The sequence below is a fragment of the Geotrypetes seraphini genome, chromosome 7 (genome assembly GCF_902459505.1).
Source record: "Geotrypetes seraphini chromosome 7, aGeoSer1.1, whole genome shotgun sequence".
Taxonomy (NCBI): domain Eukaryota; kingdom Metazoa; phylum Chordata; class Amphibia; order Gymnophiona; family Dermophiidae; genus Geotrypetes; species Geotrypetes seraphini.
Genome location: NC_047090.1, coordinates 122,020,065 through 122,044,325, shown reverse-complemented (window position 1 = coordinate 122,044,325; position 24,261 = coordinate 122,020,065). Strand labels below are relative to the sequence as shown.

The following is a 24,261-nucleotide window of genomic DNA, read 5'->3' as shown; positions in this document are numbered from 1 at the left end:
TACAACAGATTTCAAAAGAGTGTTAATGGGCGAGACTTGGCATATCTGGGAATGCTGGGAAATGTAGTCCTACGGTGACAGGAGATTGATTACATATAGCTGACCTACTGAGGTATCAATCAGTTGATGCCACTTTAGGTCAGTATGAAAGGTAAAAAGTCCAAAATTCAGAAGCAGACGAACAAGCTAAAACAAAGTCCCCGTCTAATTTCACTTATACCGAAAAGATTTGGTAAGTCTCCCGGAAATCTGCACATGGCCAAGCTTGCAGGGTGTCGATAGAGTCTTCATCGCACCACGCCCCCTGTCGTAGAATTCTGATTGGCTGTAGTGTTCGGGGCGGGGATACAGCCCTCTATCAGCTGACGGCTTTTGTGGAAACGGTGTTTGCGTGTAGCGATGGCGCTGATGCTCAGGAAGGTGATCACAGACACCCTGAAGAGCAAGCGGGGGCTGCTGCTGCTCGCGTCGCGGCCGCAGAGGAGGTGCGTGGCGTCTGAGGTGCCGGTGGACGACGTAGTAAACGGGCTGAGCGAAGAGCAGAGACAGGTGAGCTGCGTGCCAGGGACCGGCCTCTTTGACCCTGAAGGCTGGGCTCCCTTTAATACAGCAGTAGCAGCAGGCCGAGGCACTTGGTGCTTTTTCCCGGTCTGCTGATGGTCGCAGGGCCTCTTCGCTTGCACAAGAGAAAGTATTCTGGGTAAGGCCATGCTGTTCCTTATAACATATATGTTATTTCAGGTCCTTATCCTGGATATATCAATTGCCATATAATCATTTACGTCAAACCTCCGTCCCACCTTTATACATGAACTCTATTTGTGCCTAACTAGAGAGAACTTTTAGTATATAACAGAAGCAGCAGCAACACTTACCTAATGTTGGAATTGGCGCACAGCCGTTTAGATAAGTGTTGCTGTTTTCTTCTGTTATGTACCAAAAGTTATCTCTAGTTAGGCATAAATAGAGTTCATGTATAAAGATGGGAAGGAGGTTTGACGTAAATGATTAAACTAAACTAAAACTTAGCTTTATATACCAGGTCATCAACCAAAGGAAGCTCGACTTGGTTAACAATAATTAAGAAAAAGGAGTATTAGATAAACAACTGAAAATTACAAAGAATTAGTTTTCAAAGTGTTTAGCAAATAGGAAAGTTTTTAAAGATTTGTGTAAAAATTTAAAAGAACTAAGACTTCTCAAAGTTAAAGGGAGTTCATTCCATAATTGAGAAAATTTGAAAGCCAAAGAATTACTAAAATGATTATATGGCAATTGATATATCCAGGATAAGGGCCTGAAATAACATATATGTTATAAGAGGTTCTATGTACTGAGCTGTTAAGCCTTTATACGATACTTCAACCTCCTAGTGCAGGGATGCCCAATACGTCAATCGCGATCAACCGGTAGATTGGGAAGGCAACACGAGTCGATCGCGGAGCCCATCCCGGGCTCTATGATAGATTCATGTTGCTGTCCCAATCTATCGGGCCGATCAACTTTCCTCTCCCCACCACCCCAAGCTCTCTGATATCGGAGAGGAAGTTCTGGGCCAGCCAATCGCTGCCTAGCTGGCCCGGAACTTCCTCTCCAACGTCAGAATTGACGTAGGAGAGCAGAATGCTGGTCAGCGCGACGCTTCTGCAGGGAGAGCTTGGGACGGCGGTTGCTTGGGGGCCTGTTCCCCGATTGTGGCGGCAAACTAGTGGCTTGGGGGATGGCAGGGAGAAAGAAAAGGGGCAGGCAGGGAGACAGAAAGAAAGGGGGCATGGAGAGAGAAAGAAAGATAGGAAGACAAAAAGAAAAAGTTGGGGGAGAGAATGAGGTCTGGAGGAGAGGAAGCATACAGGAGGCTGAAAGAAGGGAAGAAATATTGGATGCACAATCAGAAGAAGAAAGTGCAACCAGAGACTCATAAAATAACCAGACAACAAAGGTAGGAAAAATGATTTTATTTTCAATTTGGTGATCAAAATGTATCTGTTTGGAGAATTTATATCTGCTGTCTATATTTTGCACTATGGCTTCCTTTTACTAAACCGCAATAGAGTTTTTAGCGCAGGGAGCCTATGAGCATCGAGAGCAGCGCAGAGCATTCAGCGCAGCTCCCTGCGCTAAAAACTGCTATTGCGGTTTAGTAAAAAGGGAGGGGTATATTTGTTTATTTTGTATGGTTGTTACTGAAGTGACATTACATAAAGTCTTCTGCCTTGACCTCTTTGAAAAAAACCCGGAATAATGAATGATAATTAACATTCTCTCTGCCTTTCAGTGTGCTTTGTGTTTTTAAAAAAAATTTATTGTTGTTGGTAGATCATTTTGACTTGGTCATTTTAAAAGTAGCTCTCAAGCCCAAAAAGTGTGAGCACTCCTGTCCTAGTGAATTCATTATTTGGGAAAGTTTTCTCTAAATCAGGGCATCCTTACTAACGGTTGGAGCAGGATGTCATTTATATTGTATTAATCTGTGCATAAGTTGATACACTATTATGTGTAATTAAAAATCTGTAAAATAATTTTTTGTGATACAAAGAAACCCCCTTTTTTCTGATGGTATGTTTCTTAAAGAAGCGCCAGCAGGGGATTATGGCCTCAAGTGCGAGAAGTGGCAGAGCTAGCAGCTGTATCATTAGCTTTGGGCATGTGTAGGGCTACTTTATGGCTCCAGAAAAAGGACGGGTTTTGACATCCAGTCTTTACTTCCATTGCTTTCGATGGAAGTAAAGCCAAGACAGTGACGTAGTAAGAGGGGAGAGGGGGCGTTACATTGGTGAGGGAGTTGGCACCCCCCCATGCCTCTTCCTATTCCTCCCCTCATGCTTCCCTTCCCCCATACCTCTAGTTGAAGTTTGTGGCAATCAACAACGTGCTCCTCGTGACCCCATCAGCTCTCTCTCTGACATCACTTCCTATGTACAGCACATGGAAGTGATGTCAGCGGGAGAGCCGATGAGGTGGCAAAGAGCATGTTGACCGCTGCAAACAACTTCAACTAGAGGTATGGGGGAAAGGAAAGGGGCGCACGCATGGAATGGAGTAATGGGTAGAGGTGGGGGGGGAGGGCGTTGGAGAGGAGGAGGGATGCCGACGCCCCCACCAATATGCTGCCCGGGGCGGATCGCCTCCTCCCCCCTTTATTATACCACTGTCTTGGTTTTACTTCCATTGAAAGCAATGGAAGTAAAACCTGGATGTCTCAATCCGTCCTCCTTTTCTGGAGCCATATCGGTACCCTAGGCATGTGGAATCTTGCCGACTAAGGTTGTCAACTGGATCCAGACTTCAGGAAGGCAGCAAAAACTCACCTCTTTCCTTGACCCTCTATGAAAGTGCACCGACCCAAATTTTTAACCATGCCATGTTTTGTCATACGATGTTTTGCTTCGTTTTGTCATACTATCACCATTTCTCTCACACTTTACTATACATCATATCTTCCACACTATATTTGCCATATGTCTACCATGCTATGATTCCTCTGTGCTAGGTTTTAACATGCTATTTTTTGCCATGTCGTGTCATACTAGTTTTGTCATGTTTTGTAATACTATTTGCCATGCTATGTTTTGTCATACTAAGCACATCATGCTATGTCTCGCCATGTTCTGTCATATTATGTTTTACCATACTTTGTTAATTATGTTTTGCCATCTTGTGTCAGACAATGTTCTGCCATGCCATGTTTGCCATCACGTTGTATAAATACTTTATTATGTATGTAATCTTGTGACCCATTCTTCTGGGAAGACACAATATAAAACCAAATAATAAAAATCACTTGACAGGGTTGATTTAATCCTAGGTTTAGCCCATTGCATGCAGGGATTTGTTCTGATTTCCTAATTGTAGTCCTTAAGAAAAGCAAGACAAGTCCCTGTATGCAGTGGGGTAAACCCTGTCATGTGAATCTGGATCCAGTTGGCAACTTTATGGCCAAGTTTCAGTCATGATAGCACTGGATCATGTGTGCACAACAGAAATAAATTGGAAAGCATATCAAATGCAAATAGCAAATTTGCAGCTTTCTCTGTCACTTAAGTTTAAAAGTTGTCCCAGCTACTGTAGGCAGTCATCACGCATGCTCATTTTATGCACAAACTGAGTGGGCATGAGGTGTGCTGATGTTGACAGCAAGAAGGGAGCCTGCTAACTTTCCTGCAGAGACAGTGTTGGGGCAGTTCTGGCCTCAAATCTTATATTCTGGCAGGGAGTGGGTCTTCCTGCCATCCAGTCGAAGGGTACTCCCAGTTGTGGAGGGGCCCGAGCCAAAAGTAGGGTGGGGCCCAGGCTATACTACTGTGTTAAAATAGCATGAGTTATTGGTAAATTAACTTGTCTTGACAAAAATGGTGTCCACTTTTAAAGATAATATATAGAAATAAAAAATGAAATACGATGATACCTTTTTTATTGGACTAACTTAATGCATTTTTTAAAATTAGTTTTCAAAGGTAACCTTTCTTCTCCAGATCAGAAATAAGCAAATGTTGACAAATATCAGTATATATAAGTAGAACATGAAAGCATTCCAGTGGCAGTCTCGCAGGAAGAGGGAAGGGGTGGGTAAGATGAGAAACAGGGAGGGCTGGGTGGGTGAGAGAGAAATATGAATGGGTGATAAGAAGGTGACAAAGCAACATAATTTTATGGTTTGTAATGCAATAGAAAACAAAGATCTTTAAGGGCTAGATTCACTAAGGCCATCTGTGAGCAATCCGACCCATGGCCGGGGGGCTGATTCACAAAACGCCCTCATGCAAATGAGAGCGATCAGAATCTTGCCTCCAGCCGACTGCACAGATCGCTCTCCAACGATCCTGACGCATGCGCAGACCATCTGTAGGGAAGGGCAAGAGAATCGGGGCAGAGCAGGGCAGCAAGAGAGCAGGAGAATCGGGGCAGAGCAGGGCGGCAAGAGAGCAGGAGAATCACAGCAGAGAGTCGGGGCAGAGCAGGGCAGCAGGAGAATTGCGGCAGAGAGTCGGGGCTGAGAGCAGAGAAGCAGTGCAGAGAGAGTAGGGTGGCAGAAAGCAGGGCCGTTGGAAAGGACCTGAGCGACTGGTCCTTAGCAGTCGCTTATTTTTGATCGGTGAGCCCAGTCGGTGTCCCTCATATATTTTTTTTTTTTTGGTGAATTGCTGCCTGCCTATATTTGAATGCCGGAGAATGATTGGGACAGAGGTTAGAGGAAAATTGGGTCGCAAACCAATCGATTTGCTTAGTGGGTGTCAAAATGTTTTATAATTTTGATTTCAAAAGTCTTATGTTCTGGATATTGTCTTTTCCTTGTAGTGTTCTCACCATAAAATCATTGATGCAGCGTTCTGGTTTTCTAAAGTGTTGTCCAACAGAAGTGATATCCTAGTTGGCATTGCAATGTTTAATATATCTGTGTAGCTTGTTCCTGGCTTGTTTCTCCTTTACACTTTTTGCATTGAAATATATATACCAATGATTTTATGGTGAGAATACTAAAAGGAAATTTTGAGAAAGTCCAGGAACATAAGACCTTTGAAAGTAAAATGATAAAAACATTTTGATACTCACCAGACAAGTCTTAACTAAAATCTCTATTTTCTATTGCATTAAAAACCATAAAATTGTACTGCTTTGTCACCTTCAAATCATCCATCTATATCTCTGATGCTTACCCACCTAGCCCTTCGTTTTTCACCTTAGTCCCCTCCCCCGAGTTCCCTTTTCCCGTGAGACTGCCACTGGAATGCTATTAGGTTTCATTTATTTATACTGATATTTGTTAACATTTTGCTTATTTCTGATCTGAAGGAGGAGGCAATATATTGGAAAATCAGCTTACTGGAAATTTATGCTAGTAAACTTTTTATGCCACTTGTCAGGAATAGATTATTTATTGCCAATGATATAGTCTTAGGTGCATGAGAGAGAGGAGGTTCATTCTCCAACTAAATAGCATATTTTAGGTAAGATGTATAAAACTTGCTATGGAGGATTAATATTAATATTTTTTTTCCTCAATAGCTCAGAGAAACCATACATAAATTTTGTCAGGATCACCTGGCCCCAAAGGCCCAACAGATTGACCAGGACAATGACTTCAAAGACTTAAGGGTGAGTCTCTCTATCTGAGTCTAGTGTATGTATGCCTCTCCGTGAACAAGCAGGAGGAGTCGGCCTTAAAAATAGGCCATGTCATCAGATGGTACCAACTTAGGGCTTTTGTTTCATACCTATAGAAAAGCCTTGAAGACCTTTTTGACATGTACAGATGTTCTCTTCCACTGCCATGCTGGCTCTCCTGTCTCCTTTGTTGTATATAATAGATTAATGAAATCAACTGTAGATAGTAGAGGGAGTGTTTTGTGGATGCATTCTGGCTCATTCTTAAACCACAAACCTTGTTGTGGACCCAGGATCTGGTGTGAGTTTGAATTGCTGTTAAGTGACATTTTAATTGTGCATAATGTAGGGGTATGCTTAGAAAAAAAAAAGTCTTGAAGCTCTGTCCCTGCTCCCCACCTTGAAAAAGAAACCAAGAAATCCCTTCTGGGCTTCTCTCCACCTCCTTGATTTTTACTTCATTTGTGTTCTCCACACCATTATATATTACCACAGACTTTTTATTATAGACCGTAGTCATATGTATGAGAGCAATTATAATCATCTGGCACAAAGGTTATGGATGAAGCAGACTTTGTCTTAGTTAAGTGCCATCGACCCGTGTTAGAGTCTTAGCGACTTGATGAATTACAGATCTAAAAAGAAATTGGTTTTGTGCTAGTCCGGTAAGGTCCTCCAGCATCATCCACATGGTTGTTTCAGCGTGTCTAGCAGGTTGCCCTCTCTGCCTGGTTCCTTCAATCTTCCCAAACATTATGTCCTTTTCCAAAGATCTTTCTCTTTTGACAGAGGAGGCTCTTTATCAGCTGAGTTATGTGTTTTGGGTATTCCTATTTGTGCTACAGTTCTCCAAAGTTTATCATGATCCACACAGTCGAAAGCTTTGCTTTAGTCGATGAAGCAAAAGTATAGGGGCTTTTGGTAGCTCTTCTCCAATATCCATCTGACATTGGTAGTAATGTCTCTTGTTCCTCGACCTTTTCTGAAACCAGCCTGAACTTTGAGAAATTCTTGCTCAACATATGATTGTAGCCTGCCTTGTATTATTTTGCTGGTTATAGAATTAATGCAATCATTCTGTAGTTGTTAGTCCTTGGCGTCGCCATCCTTTGGTATAGGTATGAAGAGTGGTGATCTCCAATCCGTTGGCCATGTTTTTAACTTCCAAATCTGTTCATAAAGTTGAGTGAGGGCCACGATAGCACCTTCTGAACCTTTGATTTAATTCAGTTGGAATACCTTCGATACCAGGTGACTTATTTTTTTTAAAAGAAAAGAAACGTCTTCAGATAGTTCAAAATACCGCCATCAAATTAATACACAATCGCAAAAAATTTGATCATGTTACTCCGCTCCTGATTGAATCACATTGGCTTCCTGTTGCTCATCGCATTACCTTTAAAATTTTACTTTTAGTTTTCAAAACACTGCCTTCAAAACGAACCCCAATTCATTAACAAATTACTTATTCCCCATAGTACATCACGTTCTTTAAGGTCCACTAATCAAAAACTCTTTTAACAGTTCCATCACTGAAAGTTATTGGAACTCGTCGTCATGCTATTTTCTCTGTAATGGCCCCACAATTATGGAACACCTTACCTCAGTATCTAAGAGAGGAAAATGACCTAAAACATTTTAAAGGCATTCTGAAGAGTTTCCTTTTTAAAGACGCTTTTAATTTATAATCATACTTGATGATTACCTTCCTTTTTTATCTTATTCCCCTTACCTGTTGTTTTTACCATTCATATTTCCTTTATGCTTTATAAATACAATTGTAGTTCTGCCCTTTTTTCCCTTATGTATCTGTTAGTCAGTATGTCAAATTTATGTAATCTATTATAAATAAGCTAATGTGTGCACCTTTGTTTTAATTTTTATTTGTAAATCGCTTAGCAAATTAAATTAAGCGATTCAATAAGTTAAAAAATAAACTTGAAACTTGAACTTGAATTGCTGCTGTAACTTCTTTTTTCTTTTAAATATTTGGTTCTTCTTCGACATCAGTTTCCAGTTCAATTTCCCCAATGTTATCCTGCTTTACTTTTTTTGTATAAATTTTGTGTATATTCTTTCCATCTCCTTTTAATGCTTTCTGGATTATTCCGTATCATACCATTGGTGTCTTTAATGTTTAGTGTTTATTAAAATTTGATAAAATCGCCTATTACTAGGTTTCTAGGTGAGTTACAAAGAAATAAAAGTTAAACTGTATTTAAAATACAAATGCTTAACTTGGGGTTTGACATACTAGACACACTAGGAAAGGTGGGGAAGAGCTACATATGATTAAAGAAAAGAGAACAATTATGGTAAGAACGAACGGGAGGGTTTGTGTCTCTCTGGGGAATTAATGCTTGGAAGTAAAGTTGGGGAAGGCTGAAGATGAATTAATGTCCGTATAAGTATTACAATGAGAAGGCATCTTTGTAGAGATGGCTTTTTAGTTTCCCGTTGAACCGCTCTAGCATTTGTTCTTCTCTTACTTCGAGTGGCAGAGCATTCCATAACTAAGGGCCTGTGACTGAAAAGATTTCTAATCGTCTAATGTCGATAATTTTTAGAGAAGGAATAGTTAATAAGTGCTGGTTAGTGGATCGGAGCGCTCGTGACAGGTTATAAGGAATTAGTAGGTTATAGATGAATCCAGGTGTTTTTGCCTGTAACGTTTTGTGTGTCGTCAAACTCTGCTTGTAGGCGATTCTGTGTACGATGGGAAACCAATGTGCTTTTTTAATAGTGGTGTTACGTGATCGTATTTTTTAGCATTCGATATTATTTTTACTGCCATGTTTTGAATTATTTGGAGGCGCCTTATTTCTTTTTGGGCGACTCCTTTTAACAACGAATTACAATAATATAGTTTTGATATTATCAAAGAGTGGATTAGGATATTTAAGGATTTTGATTCCTAAAATTTTGAAATTGATCTGATTAATCGGAGTTTGTAGAAGCAAGAGTGTACAATGATACTGATGTGTTCGTGGTAAGAAAATTTTATATCGAATGTGACACCTAGAATTTTTAATGAGGATTCTTGCTGAAATTTCTGTCGCAATCTCTTAACCTCCTGATAAGCTAATCTGGTTTTTCCATTTACATGTTACGATTCAGTTTTCTGACAAATATCCTTTGGATACCATTCTTTGTCTTGCCAAACTTGATGTTTAAACACTCATTTCATTTGTACTACTTTTTCTCTCTCACCAGAATGTTTTGCTTGTCTTCTTTGTTCTGCTACTTTTCTAGTTTCTTCTGAAATCCAAGGCAATTTCTTGACTTTCTTTCTCTTCTGGAGTGTGGCTTTTTCTTTTTTTAAGCTTCATCACTAATTACAGTTTTGATGTCATTCCATAACTCTTCAGGCACTCTTTCTCTTGTATCAAGACAGGCAAATCTGTTGTCTAGTTTTATCCAGTAGTCCGATGGAATATTTTCAATGTCCTATTTTAAGAGGTCTCTAATGATCTTCTTGCAAAGCTTTGCTTTGATCTTGCATGTTTGTCAATAGCTCATGGTCACTTCCACAATCAGCTCCTAGTTTAGCCTTGTAGTCAAAATTGCATATTTCCATCTCTGTCCTATGCAGATGTAGTCAATTTGATTTCAATACGTGCCATTTGGAGAGGTTCATGTGTACTGGCGATGTTTGTGGTGTTGGAAATGCATATTCATGATTGACAGATGGTTCGTTTAGCAAAACTAGTAAGCTATCGCCAGCTTCATTTCTTTCTCCTATACCATGCTTTATCCCAGGACAAGCAGGCAGGTATTCTCACTAGTGGGTGATGTCATCCGACAGAGCCCCGACACGGACATCTTGAAAGCATGTCTTGCTTGAAGAAACTTAGAAGTTTCGAGATGCCCGCACCGCGCATGCGCCAGTGCCTTCCCGCCCGATGTACCGGGCGTGTCTCCTCAGTTCTTTTCTTTCCGCGGAGCTGAGAAGTTTGTACTTCATTCTGCGCTGACTGAAATTCAGTTTTTGCCTTCTAATTAACCCGCGTTTCTGTTTATTTCTTTGATTTTATTTCAATTTTACTTTATTTTTCTAAAAAAAAAAAAACAACAAAAACTTAAAATTATTTCTTCCGGCGGTTCGGCCGGGCCGGCCTCGTGGCTGCGGCCTAGCGGCTTCGACCTTGCAGCGTCGATTTTCCGGCCTATGTCCCGACCAATCACCGGTTTTAAAAAGTGCAGCAAGTGCCAGCGTGCGATTTCGCTGACGGACCCTCACCGACGCTGCCTTCAGTGTCTTGGTCCGGAACACGTTCCGAAATCGTGCCGGCCTTGTTCCACGCTCACTGCGCGCTTGTTTAAGCGGCGCTGCTTGCTCTGGGAGTCGATGTTCAAGATGGAGACTGCCAAGGACATCTCTGCTACTGCGGCTGTTGAGGTTTCGCCGGTCCGTTCGAAACCTGCATCGACGACTCCTGCATCGAGCATCGTGAAGCCCGCATCGTTCGCACCGGCTTCAGCATCGAGTTCAGCATCGGCGCCTGCTTCCGTCTCCTCGGTTCAGGTACCGCCTTCCACTGTCCCTCCTGTGGTCATCAAAGTGCCTAAAGCTAGCAAGCAGAAGCACTTGGCCACGAAGGAACGCGAAGACCATACAGGAGGACCCCCTTTCGGTGCGGATCCCTCCATATCGGCTTCGCTTCGTTCCCTGCTAGAAGCTCAGTTTGTCGAGCTTATGCGCACTATGGGACCCCGGCTTATCGCCAACATTCACGGTGAGCTTCCGACCCCGGTTTCAGAGGGCGGTCCGCCCCCTCCCCCTCATCGTTCGATCTCTCTGCTCGACGAGGGGGATCGGCGGAGGGCGGCGGAATCCTCCAGGAGGGCTTCCCTTCCTGAGATGCCACCTTTGGAGCCCATCACACCTCCACGCCAACAGGGTGCTAGGGCGGCTCATGATAATCGTAGTCCTGGGCATACTGCATCGCAGGAGGAGTTCTTCCGCACTCCATACCAGACCTGGGTGGCGCTGCGTGAATCCGCATCTCTGCCACCTCTACGATCCACTGCATCGAGCCCTATCCATTCCTTTGAGGCTTCAAAGGACCAATCGATGCATAGAAGATCTCGCTCTCCGTCCCGTCACCGGGAGGGGCATCGATCTCGGCACTCTTCTCGGCACTCCTCACGTCATTCGGAGGTGTCTCCGCAGAAGAAGATGCAGCGTTTGGGATACTCCTCGTCGGATGTGTCCCAGCCGGAAGGACCGGAGTATGAGGAACCATCTACCTCCTATTCTCCCTGCCGATCTCAGCTCTCCCTGGACCCGGAGGCTTCCACGTCTTCTAGCCCGTCTCGTCGGCCGGCCTTGGCAGACCAATTGTCTTTCTCATCCTTTCTCCGACAGATGGCGGATGACTTGGATGTGACTTTGGACACTGGGTCCAAATATTCTAAAGAGTATTTGGACACCATGCATTTACCTCACCCTCCGGCGGAGACACTTCGGCTTCCTCTCCACAAGCTGCTGGACCAGACTTTCATGCGCTGTTTTGAGACACCGTATTCCTTACCGGCAGTTCCCAGTAAACTGGATGCTCGATACCGCATCGTTCACCACAAGGGGTTTGAGGGAGCTCAACTTTCTCATCAGTCCCTTCTAGTCGAGTCCTCTCTCAAACGTTCTCATCCCTCCCAAGTCTATGCTTCCGTGCCTCCGGGCAGAGAGGGGAGAACGATGGATAAGTTTGGTAGACGTATCTATCAGAACTCGATGATGGCGACTCGAGTACTCAACTACAACTTTTTCTTCTCTTCATACTTGGATTTTTTCTTGCCGGTGCTCCGCAAGTTCATTCCTTTCATCGATGCTCAGGCTCGTTTCCAGTTTGAAGAGGTGGTGGCGACCCTGTCCCAATTACGCCTTCAACTGATGCAATCCTCCTACGATGCCTTTGAGCTCTCAGCTCGAGCTGCGGCATGTTCGGTTGCCATGCGTCGCCTGGCATGGCTTCGAACCATCGATATGGATCCGAACCTCCAAGACAGACTTGCAAATGTACCTTGTGCAGGAGCGGATCTATTTGATGAGTCTATCGAAACTGTTACTAAAAAGCTGTCGGACCATGAAAAGTCTTTTCAGTCTATTCTACGTCCTAAACCGAAACCTCAGCAGTCTCGTCCATCTAGACCGCCTCAGATTTACCAGTGGCGTTATCAACCGAGACAGACTCCTCCTGCGAGACAGCCTGCGAAGAGACAGCCTCCGCAGAAGACTCAGCAGAAGCCTCAGATGCCGGCTGCACCCAAGGCTACTCAGCCTTTTTGACTCTCTTCCAGGGAGCATAACCAACGTTCTGTCTTCCCCTATTTTTCCCATAGGGGTCGTCTTCATCATTTTTGTCATCGATGGGAGTCAATCACCACAGACCTTTGGGTCCTTACCATCGTAAGAGAGGGATACTCTCTTCATTTCCACCGGGTCCCCCCGGACCACCCTCCAAGAGAGTATCCTTCCAACTTAACGCAGACCGCCCTTCTTCTCCAGGAGGCTCAGGCCTTGCTTCGGCTTCGGGCCATCGAGCCAGTCCCGTTAGATCAGCAGAACCAAGGGTTTTACTCCCGATATTTCCTGGTTCCGAAGAAGACGGGCGATCTGCGGCCCATTTTGGACCTTCGAGTCCTCAACAAGTTTTTGGTCAAGGAGCGGTTCCGTATGCTGACTCTTGCCTCTCTCTATCCCCTCCTCGAGCAGAACGATTGGTTATGCTCTCTGGACCTCAAGGAGGCCTACACTCACATCCCGATTCATCCGGCCTCCCGCAAGTTCCTCAGATTTCGGGTGGGACATCTGCATCTGCAGTATCGAGTGCTTCCATTTGGCCTTTCCTCTTCGCCCAGAGTCTTCACGAAGTGTCTGGTGGTGGTGGCCGCTGCACTCTGGAACATGGGTCTCCAGGTGTTTCCATACCTCGACGACTGGCTCATCAAGGCCCCGTCGGCCCCAGAGGTCATTTCGGCGACCTTGACTACAATTTGTTTTCTGCAATTTGGGCTTCGAGATCAACTTTCCCAAGTCACATCTTCAGCCCACCCAGACTCTCCCCTTCATCGGGGCGGTCCTGGATACCATCCAACTTCGAGCGTTCCTTCCTCCTCAGCGCATGGATGCTCTTCTTCTACTCTGCCAATCGGTGTCTCCTCGCCCGTCCATCTCAGCGAGACACATGATGGTCCTCTTGGGTCACATGGCATCCACAGTTCATGTGACGCCTTTTGCCAGACTACATCTCAGAATTCCTCAATGGACCTTGGCATCTCAGTGGACTCAGGTGTCCGACCCGTTGTCCCGCCACATTGTAGTCACTCCTGCTCTACGGCAGTCTCTTCTCTGGTGGATGACCTCTTCGAATCTATCCAGAGGTTTGCTGTTTCACTCTCCTCCCCACCAGAAAGTTCTCACGACCGATTCATCGAACTATGCATGGGGAGCTCATCTGGATGGTCTTCGCACTCAGGGGTTCTGGACCAGTGCGGAACGACTCCATCAAATCAATCTTCTGGAGCTCAGAGCCATCTTCAATGCTCTTCAGGCTTTTCAACATCTGCTTCACGACATGGTGGTCCTGATTCGCACCGACAATCAGGTCGCCATGTATTATGTAAACAAGCAAGGGGGCACGGGCTCGGCCTCCCTCTGCCAGGAAGCTCTTCGAGTCTGGGATTGGGCAGTCCGCCACAACATCTTCCTCAGGGCTGTCTACATTCAGGGGAAGGACAATGTCTTGGCAGACAAATTGAGTCGTCTTCTCCAACCTCACGAATGGACGCTCAATTCCAAACCCCTTCATCAGATATTTGCACAGTGGGGGACACCTCAGATAGACCTCTTTGCAGCCCCCCACAACTTCAAGCTGCCTCAGTTTTGCTCCAGGATCTACACTCCTCTCCGCCTCGAGGCAGACGCTTTTCTGCTGGGTTGGGGGAATCGCTTCCTATATGCGTTTCCTCCTTTTCCTCTCATTCAGAAGACTCTGGTCAAGTTGAGATCAGACCATGCCACCATGATTCTGATTGCTCCTCGGTGGCCCAGACAACCCTGGTTCTCCCTTCTACTTCAACTCAGCAGCAGGGAGCCCATACTTCTTCCAGTGTTTCCTTCACTACTCACTCAACATCAAGGTTCACTTCTTCATCCCAATCTGCAGTCCCTCCACCTGACAGCTTGGTTCCTTTCAACATAACTCCTCACCAGTTTTCTCAAGCAGTGAGGGAGGTCTTGGAGGCTTCCAGGAAGCCTGCTACTCGACAATGCTACTCCCAAAAATGGACTAGATTCTCCTCCTGGTGTATTTCCAATGCCACGGAACCTCAGCGAGCTTCCCTTTCTTCTGTATTGGACTACCTTCTACACCTATCTCAGTCTGGTCTCAAGTCTACCTCCATACGAGTCCACCTGAGTGCTATTGCGGCTTTCCATCAGCCTCTACAGGAGAAACCTTTGTCTGCTCATCCTGTGGTTTCCAGATTTATGAAAGGTCTTTTTCATGTCAACCCTCCTATCAAACCTCCTCCTGTGGTTTGGGATCTCAATGTTGTCCTGTCTCATCTCATGAAGCCTCCGTTTGAACCTCTCAACAAGGCTCCACTTAAGTATCTCACCTGGAAGTTGGTTTTTCTGGTGGCCCTCACGTCTGCTCGCCGCGTCAGTGAGCTTCAGGCCCTAGTGGCGGATCCACCGTTCACTGTATTCCATCATGACAAGGTGGTTCTTCGTACTCATCCGAAATTCCTGCCTAAAGTGGTCTCTGAATTTCACATCAACCAATCCATCGTGCTTCCAGTGTTCTTTCCAAAGCCTCATTCTCATCCTGGGGAAGCTGCTTTGCACACTCTGGACTGTAAACGTACTTTAGCTTTCTACTTGGATCGCACAAAGCCTCACAGAACTGCTCCTCAACTTTTCGTCTCCTTTGATCCAAACAAGTTGGGACGACCTGTATCGAAGCGCACCATCTCTAACTGGATGGCGGCTTGTATCTCTTCCTGCTATGCCCAGGCTGGATTATCCCTTCCCTGTAAGGTCACAGCCCATAAGGTCAGAGCAATGGCAGCCTCTGTAGCCTTCCTCAGATCGACACCGATTGAGGAGATTTGTAAGGCTGCCACTTGGTCCTCGGTTCATACATTCACCTCTCATTATTGTCTGGACACTTTTTCCAGACGGGATGGACAGTTTGGCCAAACAATGTTACAAAATTTATTCTCTTGAAATTGCCAACTCTCCCACCATCCCATTGGGGTTAGCTTGGAGGTCACCCACTAGTGAGAATACCTGCCTGCTTGTCCTGGGATAAAGCAATGTTACTTACCGTAACAGTTGTTATCCAGGGACAGCAGGCAGCTATTCTCACGTCCCACCCACCTCCCCTGGGTTGGCTTCTCAGGCTAGCTACCTGAACTGAGGAGACACGCCCGGTACATCGGGCAGGAAGGCACTGGCGCATGCGCGGTGCGGGCATCTCGAAACTTCTAAGTTTCTTCAAGCAAGACATGCTTTCAAGATGTCCGTGTCGGGGCTCTGTCGGATGACATCACCCACTAGTGAGAATAGCTGCCTGCTGTCCCTGGATAACAACTGTTACGGTAAGTAACATTGCTTTCCCACTACTACATCTTCAGATGTACTTCCTACTTTCGCATTGGAAGTCCCCCATAATGATCAGTAGATCTTATTTTGGTGTTTGATCTATTTCATTTTGGTGTTTGTAGAACAATTCTGCTGCCTCATCTTCCGTGTCTATCGTTGGAGCATATACTTTGATCAAGGTGACATTGATCGACTTTCCCTGTAGATGAATTGACATTACTCTACTCTATCACTGATAACATTGTACTTTAGTACTGTCTTTGAAAGCTTATTGTCGAGGATGTTATGTGATCCCCTTCAGAAAAAGGATTGATGTGGACTTTCAGTTAGTCCACATAAAAAGGATTGATGTGGACTTTCAATTAGTCTACATAAATCCTTTTTCTGAAGGGGCTTACAACATGCAGCACCATGGGGTTCCTACCACCTCTACATTTGTGGTGACCCAATTGTATTGGTATTTGGGTTCTGTTAGATATTTTCTTCCTCCCTGTTGTATCATAGGTAGAAAGTAGCCCCTTGAAACTTATATCTTAGCTTTTCTGTTGTAATTGGTATCTTTTTTTTAATTGTTCTTTTAAATTGTGACCTAATATATGTTCACATTATTCTAACTCCCCCCTACTCAATTATTTTGTGTTCTACACTACTTGGATAAGCAAATTTGTAGACATTACAGTATATCTTGCCATGCAAGGGGGAATCCCCAGCTATAAACATTAGCTCCAAATAAATATGAGAAAATACTTTTGTGAGGTAACACTCTCCTTTGCTGCTTAAATTTTTTTTTCTTAATATATGAAGTTATCTTGAAATGAGTGGGCCTAAGTAGGGCATTTGAACATATCCCTCAGATATGTTAAGCTTTCCAAATCCACTGTTAAATTTAGTCAATGTTAAGCAATAAAGGGAAGTAAAAATATGGACAAAAATTGGCATCTCAGCCTTCTAATCTTAGATGGTCATGGCTGCATCCGTCTTCTCTTATTTTTATGTTCCCTCATTCCTCCACTCCAAATTCCTTATATCCAGTTCAGTTGCTCTCCTGACAATCATTTGGCCGGGCCATGGATCCTTTCAGAATCTAGTGGGCATGCTCTCTGATTCTGACAGGTAAGTGCCACTATGGTATAATGGCTTGGGCCACCTCCCACAAGCTGTAAACGTTGTCGCTATAGAATTCCAGTCCACAGCTTTGATATCCTGTGTGGCAGTACACATTGGGTTTACTTTCTGATAAGTTCTGATTTGTGTTTGTAGGACTTTTGGAAGAAGCTGGGGGGCTTAGGAATGCTGGGAATCACGGCTCCTGGTGAGTGTATCCTTCTTATTCTGGATTTCTCTGTCGTTTGTTGTTGTTATTTTTCTTGTTTGGTTTTTTTTATGGTAACTTCTACTTCTGTATGCTGAAGTGTTTTATGTTAAAAGCTCTGCTTAGCCTACTCATTCTGGAGTTCTGTACAATGCAGAATTTGGCCAGGAACCTGGAAGTAATATATCAAAAAACCATGTGGCCAAAGAGAAGGGACGAAAGATGCACTTTGCACTTGTGAAGAAGCACAGAGGAAATGAGACAGCAGTAAGGAAGAGGTGGGACAGCAGTGTGAATAAGAAGAGAGATTTTGGTGGTTTGAACTGGGAGGAGTATAATATGTGGGAAGAATGCTGTGGAGGGGAAGGGGCATGAAGCATGGGGGTGCAGAATCAAACCTGGGTGAGATCAAAACAGAAAGCAACTGGGGAACTGACTCTGGAGAAGCTGGCTGGCAGTCAAGCCCGGAACCAGGAATACTGAAGGGGGAAGGGAGCCTCAAGCATTATATTATACCTTTACATTACTCCTGATGGAATTCTACAAACAAAAGAGAACAAGACCAAAACCAAACACCAGATTTAGCTGCTTTGCATTTTAAGTTAATAATTATTCACTTATATTATTTTATATTATTTTCTTACAAAGTAAGAAACTCACCTTCAGGGTGACCCAGGCAGCATATGGTATTCCACCACATTCCTTACACAGATTGTGTCAGACAAAGATGCATCTTTGATGAAGCAATTGACATTCCATTAGCTTTCTCCTTTCTGTGTATTGGAGTTTTCTTTCCTCTTTCTACATAATCGAGAAGTATTTGTATCTTTTTCATTTCCATTTCAAGTATTTACAGTTTGACGTTTTTCTTTTTTAAATTACTGCATATAAAGTATTAGTGTAGAGGATATAAAAAATGACTAACTGGGGAAAGGATTGAAACTGTGTGTCTGTCACTCACTTTTTCAAAAACAGTGACTAGGAGTATAAAAATAACACACAGTTGCATACTCTTGCGCTGTTTCTCATACTCCGACACTTACAGTACAATAACTTGATGATTACAAAGAGAGAATGTGTCAATCACACTCTTCTATCTTACATTCACTCTCACACAATCACTTCCATACAAGTTACTGTGTCTCATGAGGTCTTAACATGCTGTGATGCACATACCCTCTTTCTTTCATGCTATTTTAATATATGAGTGTGTTGTATTTTTCACTGAACGTCAGTTTTCTGTCATGTCTTCTTCTGAACCAGCAATAGAAGCTAAGATGCTGGCTTGATGCTTCTCCCTTTTTCTGGGACTTGCTGGGTCCTAGACCTCCTAATATATACCCACACTGCAGGAGGGCGGGATCAATCTGAAGACAGATTGGATGCAGTGCTTTCCTTATTTCTCCTTCTGCCTAAGCTGGAAGTGACCTCCTAATCCAAGTGTACAGCACGTGGCCTGTGGTCTGGCCTCTTTATGAAAGCCATAATATCTGCTCCAGTTACAGTGAAGGTTGGAAGCCTGTCCCACCACTTCCAGTTGCCTCCTCTCATTTGTGCCTACACCAAGAACAGGTTTATACACTTAAAAGTGGCAAGTTGTACACTGTGAGATTAGTATCAAGATGTGCCGATTCTCTTCTTTGGGGTTCTCAGTGGATACCCTCCTGAGAAATGTTGCTAGACAATGACATTTTTTTCCCAGTGGGACTGCAGCAGCTAGTGTGTTCCCTATTAAGATTTGTTCATTCATCTTCCCCCCCCTTCCATTTATGTAGCTCTACTTGGTTCATCACATTAAAACCCAGTAAGCTATTGTTTGTCCGAATTTGTTATCTCAGTATGTAAATTGCTTATGTAAAGAAGATGGGGATATATATATATATATATATATATATATATATATATATATATGCATTAAATACTCTTCCATGCCTACATTTCTTTCAGTGGAATATGGAGGGTCGGGTATGGGCTATTTGGACCATATCTTGGTAGTGGAGGAATTGTCCCGAGCCTCAGCTGCTGTCGGATTGAGCTATGGTGCCCACTCAAATTTGTGCATCAACCAGATAGTGCGTAATGGCAATGAAACGCAGAAGAAGAAGTACCTACCTAAGGTGATGTGGAGTCCTCCTATGATTGGGGGGAGGGTAGTTAGGAGTAAGTGCAGGTGAGGGAGGGCAGAAAACACCCTGAAAGTGGGTAGGAGCAGCCACACAAAGCAAAGAAGATTTTAATATTTGGAAGGAGGGGAGCCTTAGAGCTGGTAATGTGAGGAGTATGCTTTTTATCATCCAGATAAAATGTGACAAAAGTATATAGTGAGAAGGACAAGCAAGGCATACAGACAAGTTGAGGTCAATAATTAACAGTGAGACAAACTGAACACAAAAAATTAACAGATAAAATCCAACATGGCTATATTTTGGCAATAACCTGTATCAAGGGTATAGAAACTAAGATGACCCCCCCCCCAAATAGAATAAATCAGTAAATTAACAAAAATATCTTATCAGACAATCTTTCATTTAGAATATAGAGATAAATTGCACATAGCAATTCATAGGTCAGTCTTTAAAATATTTCTATATATATAGTGACATGTTTTCTTCCAGTCCAGAAGAATCCAGTGATATATATTTTGGTGTCGCTCTTGTACAGCAGGGGTTCCTTGTAAGTCTAACTTATACCATTGGGGAGAAATTTCCAAATAATGAAGCGGTCTTTTTCCAAAATCTACACAAAAGACTTGTTCAGATAAAGTATCTTTAAACATCATTACCCTGCTTTTAGTTTGGAAAGAAGAGAGCTTCAAATGGCAAACAAGTCCTGCTCAGATATGCAAATTAACTTATGCAACTCGTATAAGTCCTCCAGTGGTTTCTCTTTAATTTCTTTATCCTAAACAAATCGAGCCCAGCTTATTCCCCCAAGCCTTTTTGGACCTTATAGTACAACAGTCTTTGAACACAGCTTTCATAATTTCCTTGCCTCTCCCAGGTCTTCAGACTAACCAGTTTTAAACTAGCATGTCTGCAGTTGACTTGCTCAGTCTGTCACTGCTCCACCCACATGATAGCCTCTTATTCAGAGTATACTGCTATCCTTCACCCCCATGACTGTGAAAAAGGAAAGGTTTATCTAGGTTTTCTTAAAATAAATCCAACTCCTTATGCAGTAGTCTGCATTCTCTATTTTCTCCCCTCCCCTAGGGGTTCCTGGTAATCTCCAGCTGTTTTCAGTTCCATGAATTCAAGTTCAGCTTCCTAAGCAGCCACTCTATCCTTATTAACTGGCAGTGTGGATCAAGTCCATCCTGCTTTGTGAAGGAGGCAGTCCTAACAGGGCTCCAAGGAAACTGAAGCTCCTCCTCCTTTAAGGTGATTGGTTCCCTCTTAAAAGCTGCGAGTTGTCTAGGTAACTCGGGTGTTTCTTACCTAGGTAATACTTTAGAACCTCCCCATCCCTGGTTCTGCAAGAGTCCGTTCACTATATGCTGGCTTTTATATTTTTTAACTTGCTGGGAAGTTTTGCTTGCTTTCTCATCACTATAATCATCACGGGCACGGATGCCAATATTTCCAAATGATTGAGAGTACCAAACAATATAAATTACTCCTGCTTGGACACAGTGAAGGAGTCTGCTTAATACTGTAGGTGTTAGCACCCATTGCTGCCGTGATCCTTGAGGCAGGCTATCATTGCTAATTACTAAATATTTTTAAACTTTTGATTTTATTAAAGACATTTATTTCTCAAACTTGTCTTGCTTGCTCTTCTCACGTTATGCCCCTTTTACAGATCTGTGATGGTGAGTCCCGTGCGGCATTTACTTCCTATGGGCTGCTCGCATTTGCCGCACCAGAACTCGCTACTACGGCTTTGTAAACATTCTATGCACTTTTAGAGGGAATGGACCTAATATACTCGGACCAACCTGTATCAGTTAAATGATTGCTATGATTTTTGTATCTTCAGCTGATCAATGGAAAGAATATTGGTGCTCTGGCAATGAGTGAATCCAACGCGGGCTCCGATGTAGTTTCCATGAGGCTAAAAGCTGAGAAAAAAGGTAAGGCATACGTATTCTGATTCTGTGTTTATGGTAGTCAAAAAAGTAATACAGTACTTTCCCGCGAATTCGCGATGCGGTGTTCATGGCTTCAGTCATTCGCGGGGGGTTTTTTTTAGTCCTCCTGCTGCTTTCACCATCGATTTTTATTGGCGCGGCCACTGCGAGGGAGATTGGGGAGGGGGAAGAGAGAGAGGAGATCGGTGGCAGTTGCAGCACTAGAGCGCATACATGCGATGAAGCTTTCTAGCCAACAGCGACCAAAATGAGAAGCCAAAAATGGAGCGAGGAGGTGGGACCTAAAAGAAATCGGGTATTTTTGGACCACATCCATTTTTCGTGGATTTTCACAATTCGCAGGGGCTCCTGGAACGTAACCCCTGCAAATTTGGGGGGGGGGGTGTACTGTATTTATTTATACATATACACACTGCCTAAGTTCCCAGGTGGTTCACAAGCTACATACATAATAAGCATATAAAAACAATCAATAAGCTTGACCAAACACAGCAGTCAAAATACATGTGACTGCAATACCCTCAAGTCCTGCTCCAGATCTTATAACATACTAAGCAGTCAAAATAATGTCCTTGTGAAGTAGTCCATTGCTTTCCTATACCCAACCTACAAGGATGCCTAATGAGTCCAGTAAGAAAAAAAGAAGTGTTCTTGGTAAAACTTCATTTGGAAAATGATGTCCTACTCTGGAAACCATGCCTTCAAAGGAACGTAGTCTAGAGCAGTGGTTTTCAAACCTGTCCTGAGGGACCACCAGTCAGTTGGGTTTTCAGACTATCCCTAATAAATGCATTTAGAAATTTGCATGTAATGGGGGTGACGGGTATGTAAATCTTTTTCATGCATATTCATTAGGGATATCCTGAGAACCCAATTGGATGGTAGTACCCAGGACAGATTTGAGAGGCCTAGAGAAGGGATACCAAAGTGACCCAACTAGTATCAAAAGACTAATCCTTTAATATGTAATAATATAAATCTACAGACCCTCATTTAATTGCCAAGTTCAGCTCAGGAAATGCATTTTCATATTCAGGTGTTGGAATTTAAGTTAAATATTGGAAAGATGTAAGCACTTAATTTAGAAGCTCAGACGTTGCCATCACTTCAAGAAAATTTTCCACATCACCTTACTATAAAAGTTAATATTTGCTAAAAATACCTTATTGCTTTTGCTTTGAGTGCTTTTCTGTCAAGGTTAAAAACAAAATTTTGCGCTGCAAAATCACATATTCCACTTCACATGAAATGGTAAAGCTGTTTAGCAAGTTAGATCAGGTTTATTTAAGTACAAATTAAGAGAGGGATTGGTGTTCCACATCTGATACTGTGCCATAAGGCAAGGCTTCACAAAATATTTTTGATTTGAGCCAACAAGTGGGAGAAGAAGATTGCAAGAGAGATCTCAACTGTTCTTTCCACTGAAGTTTAGGAGTAGAAAGGTAGGGATATCCTCTTTGAGGTCTGCCACAGCTCATTAGGGCCTTATTTACTAAGGTTGTTTCCCCATTCTGTATATTTGCAAGAAGGTTCAGTAAATCAGCCACCTAAGTGCTACTACCCAGCACTAGGAACAACCAACAGCGTCCCCTTCCCCCATTTCCCTATAAGCTTGCTGTCAGCCTATGAGCCATCTTCTTGATAACTGTGCATATTGAATCTTGAACACCTGTGTCAGGATTCAGTAGTTGGGGGTGGGGGAGAGATTTCTAGAAACTTGTGACCAGGAGCAGCATCTTGAAAGTAAGCATTTTAGTATTCCCTGTGGTAGTTTAACATTGTCTCAAAACCCTGGAAACTCAGTTCCAGGCTCAGGTTCAATGGGAATTCTACCATTTCTGTGATGATATGGAATATCTCTCTGCAAAAACTGATCACCCATAGACAAGCCTGTATCTATACTACAGTACCTTCAACATTGTGGATTAGAACTCAGGTCAGATTTAAAGAAGGCTGGGTGATTTGTCCTTTGATTAATTTATTTATTTATTTATTTATTTTATTTATTTATTTATTTAGATTTATATCCCGTTCTCCCAGTAGCTCAGAACGGTCTACAAGTAAACATACACAGTAGAAGTAATTAGGCAAATAAGATGTACAATAGGTTTAGGTGCTTGGACATACAAAATTGTGCAGTATTTATCAGGGTACAAACAATTTTTCAGAGTACAGACAATTTATCAGAGTACAGACTAAGAGAGGACTATACTGAAATTTAGGAGAAATTAAATAGGGGAGAGAAGAGAGAGGTGGGGTTTAAGGGGGGGTGTAGACTGAGGGAGATCTTTAGTTGAAGAGGAGGGTCTTTACCATTTTACGGAATGTCAATAAAGAGTTCTGTTGCCTGAGTTGGGGGGGGGAGTTTATTCCAGAGATGTGGGATGAAGTGGCTGTAGGATCGTTTGCGGGCAGTTTCTGAGAGGAGGGACCTTCCAGGGGGAATGCATAGGCGTATTTCCGATTTTGAGCGGAGGGAGCGAGTGGGGGTGTAGATGGGAAGCTTAGATTTTATGTAGGAGGGGGTGGTGGCATAAATTCTGATCCCCCTATTACAGCCATGCTAAGTTAATGAGCTTTTGCTCATGTATTTAAGACAGGGGGTGGCCAAAAGGTTGATCGCGATCGACCAGTAGATTGCAAAGGCAATGCAAGTCTATTGCGGAGACCTTCCCGGGCTCCATGATAGACTCGCGTTGCCTTTGCATTCTGTTCTCCCTGCTTCCCAGACGACAAGCCAAGCGCCTCCCTCCCCCCCCCCCCCCACCACCACCACGACGTCAATTCTGACGTTGGAGAGGAAGTTCCAGGCCAGCTGCCTGGCTGGCCTGGAACTTCCTCTCTGACGTCAGAATAGACGGGGGGAGTGGAGGCTGTGGGCCTGGTGGTTGTATGTGCCTGGCCTGGCTTCAGGGAAGCAGGAAAAAATTGGCAGTGGTGGCTTGGGGGGGGGGAGACAGGAAGAGAGAAAGACAGAAAGAAAAGGGGACAGGGAGAAAGAAAAAGAGGGAGGGGGAAATTTTGGGTTGGATAGTATTGCCTTATTTTGAAGAGTATGACTGTTTTGGGGTGGGGATTTGGCTTTGGCTTTCTGGTGTATTTGCCATTGTGAAAATTCAATAAAACTTGTTAAAATAAAAATTTTTA

The 24,261-nt window shown here is 43.5% G+C and overlaps 1 protein-coding gene across 1 annotated transcript in view; it reads left to right on the top strand.

Annotated features, from left to right (window-relative positions):
* The first annotated feature begins 345 nt into the window (after positions 1–345).
* Positions 346–24,261, top strand: part of IVD (isovaleryl-CoA dehydrogenase) — a 67,322-nt gene continuing 43,406 nt past the window's right edge. The window contains exons 1-5 of the mRNA XM_033951696.1: positions 346–549; positions 6,004–6,093; positions 16,973–17,024; positions 18,972–19,141; positions 21,003–21,096. Coding sequence (XP_033807587.1) covers positions 400–549; positions 6,004–6,093; positions 16,973–17,024; positions 18,972–19,141; positions 21,003–21,096 — 556 coding nt within the window. The 5' untranslated portion in view covers positions 346–399. The remainder of the gene's footprint in view (positions 550–6,003; positions 6,094–16,972; positions 17,025–18,971; positions 19,142–21,002; positions 21,097–24,261) is intronic.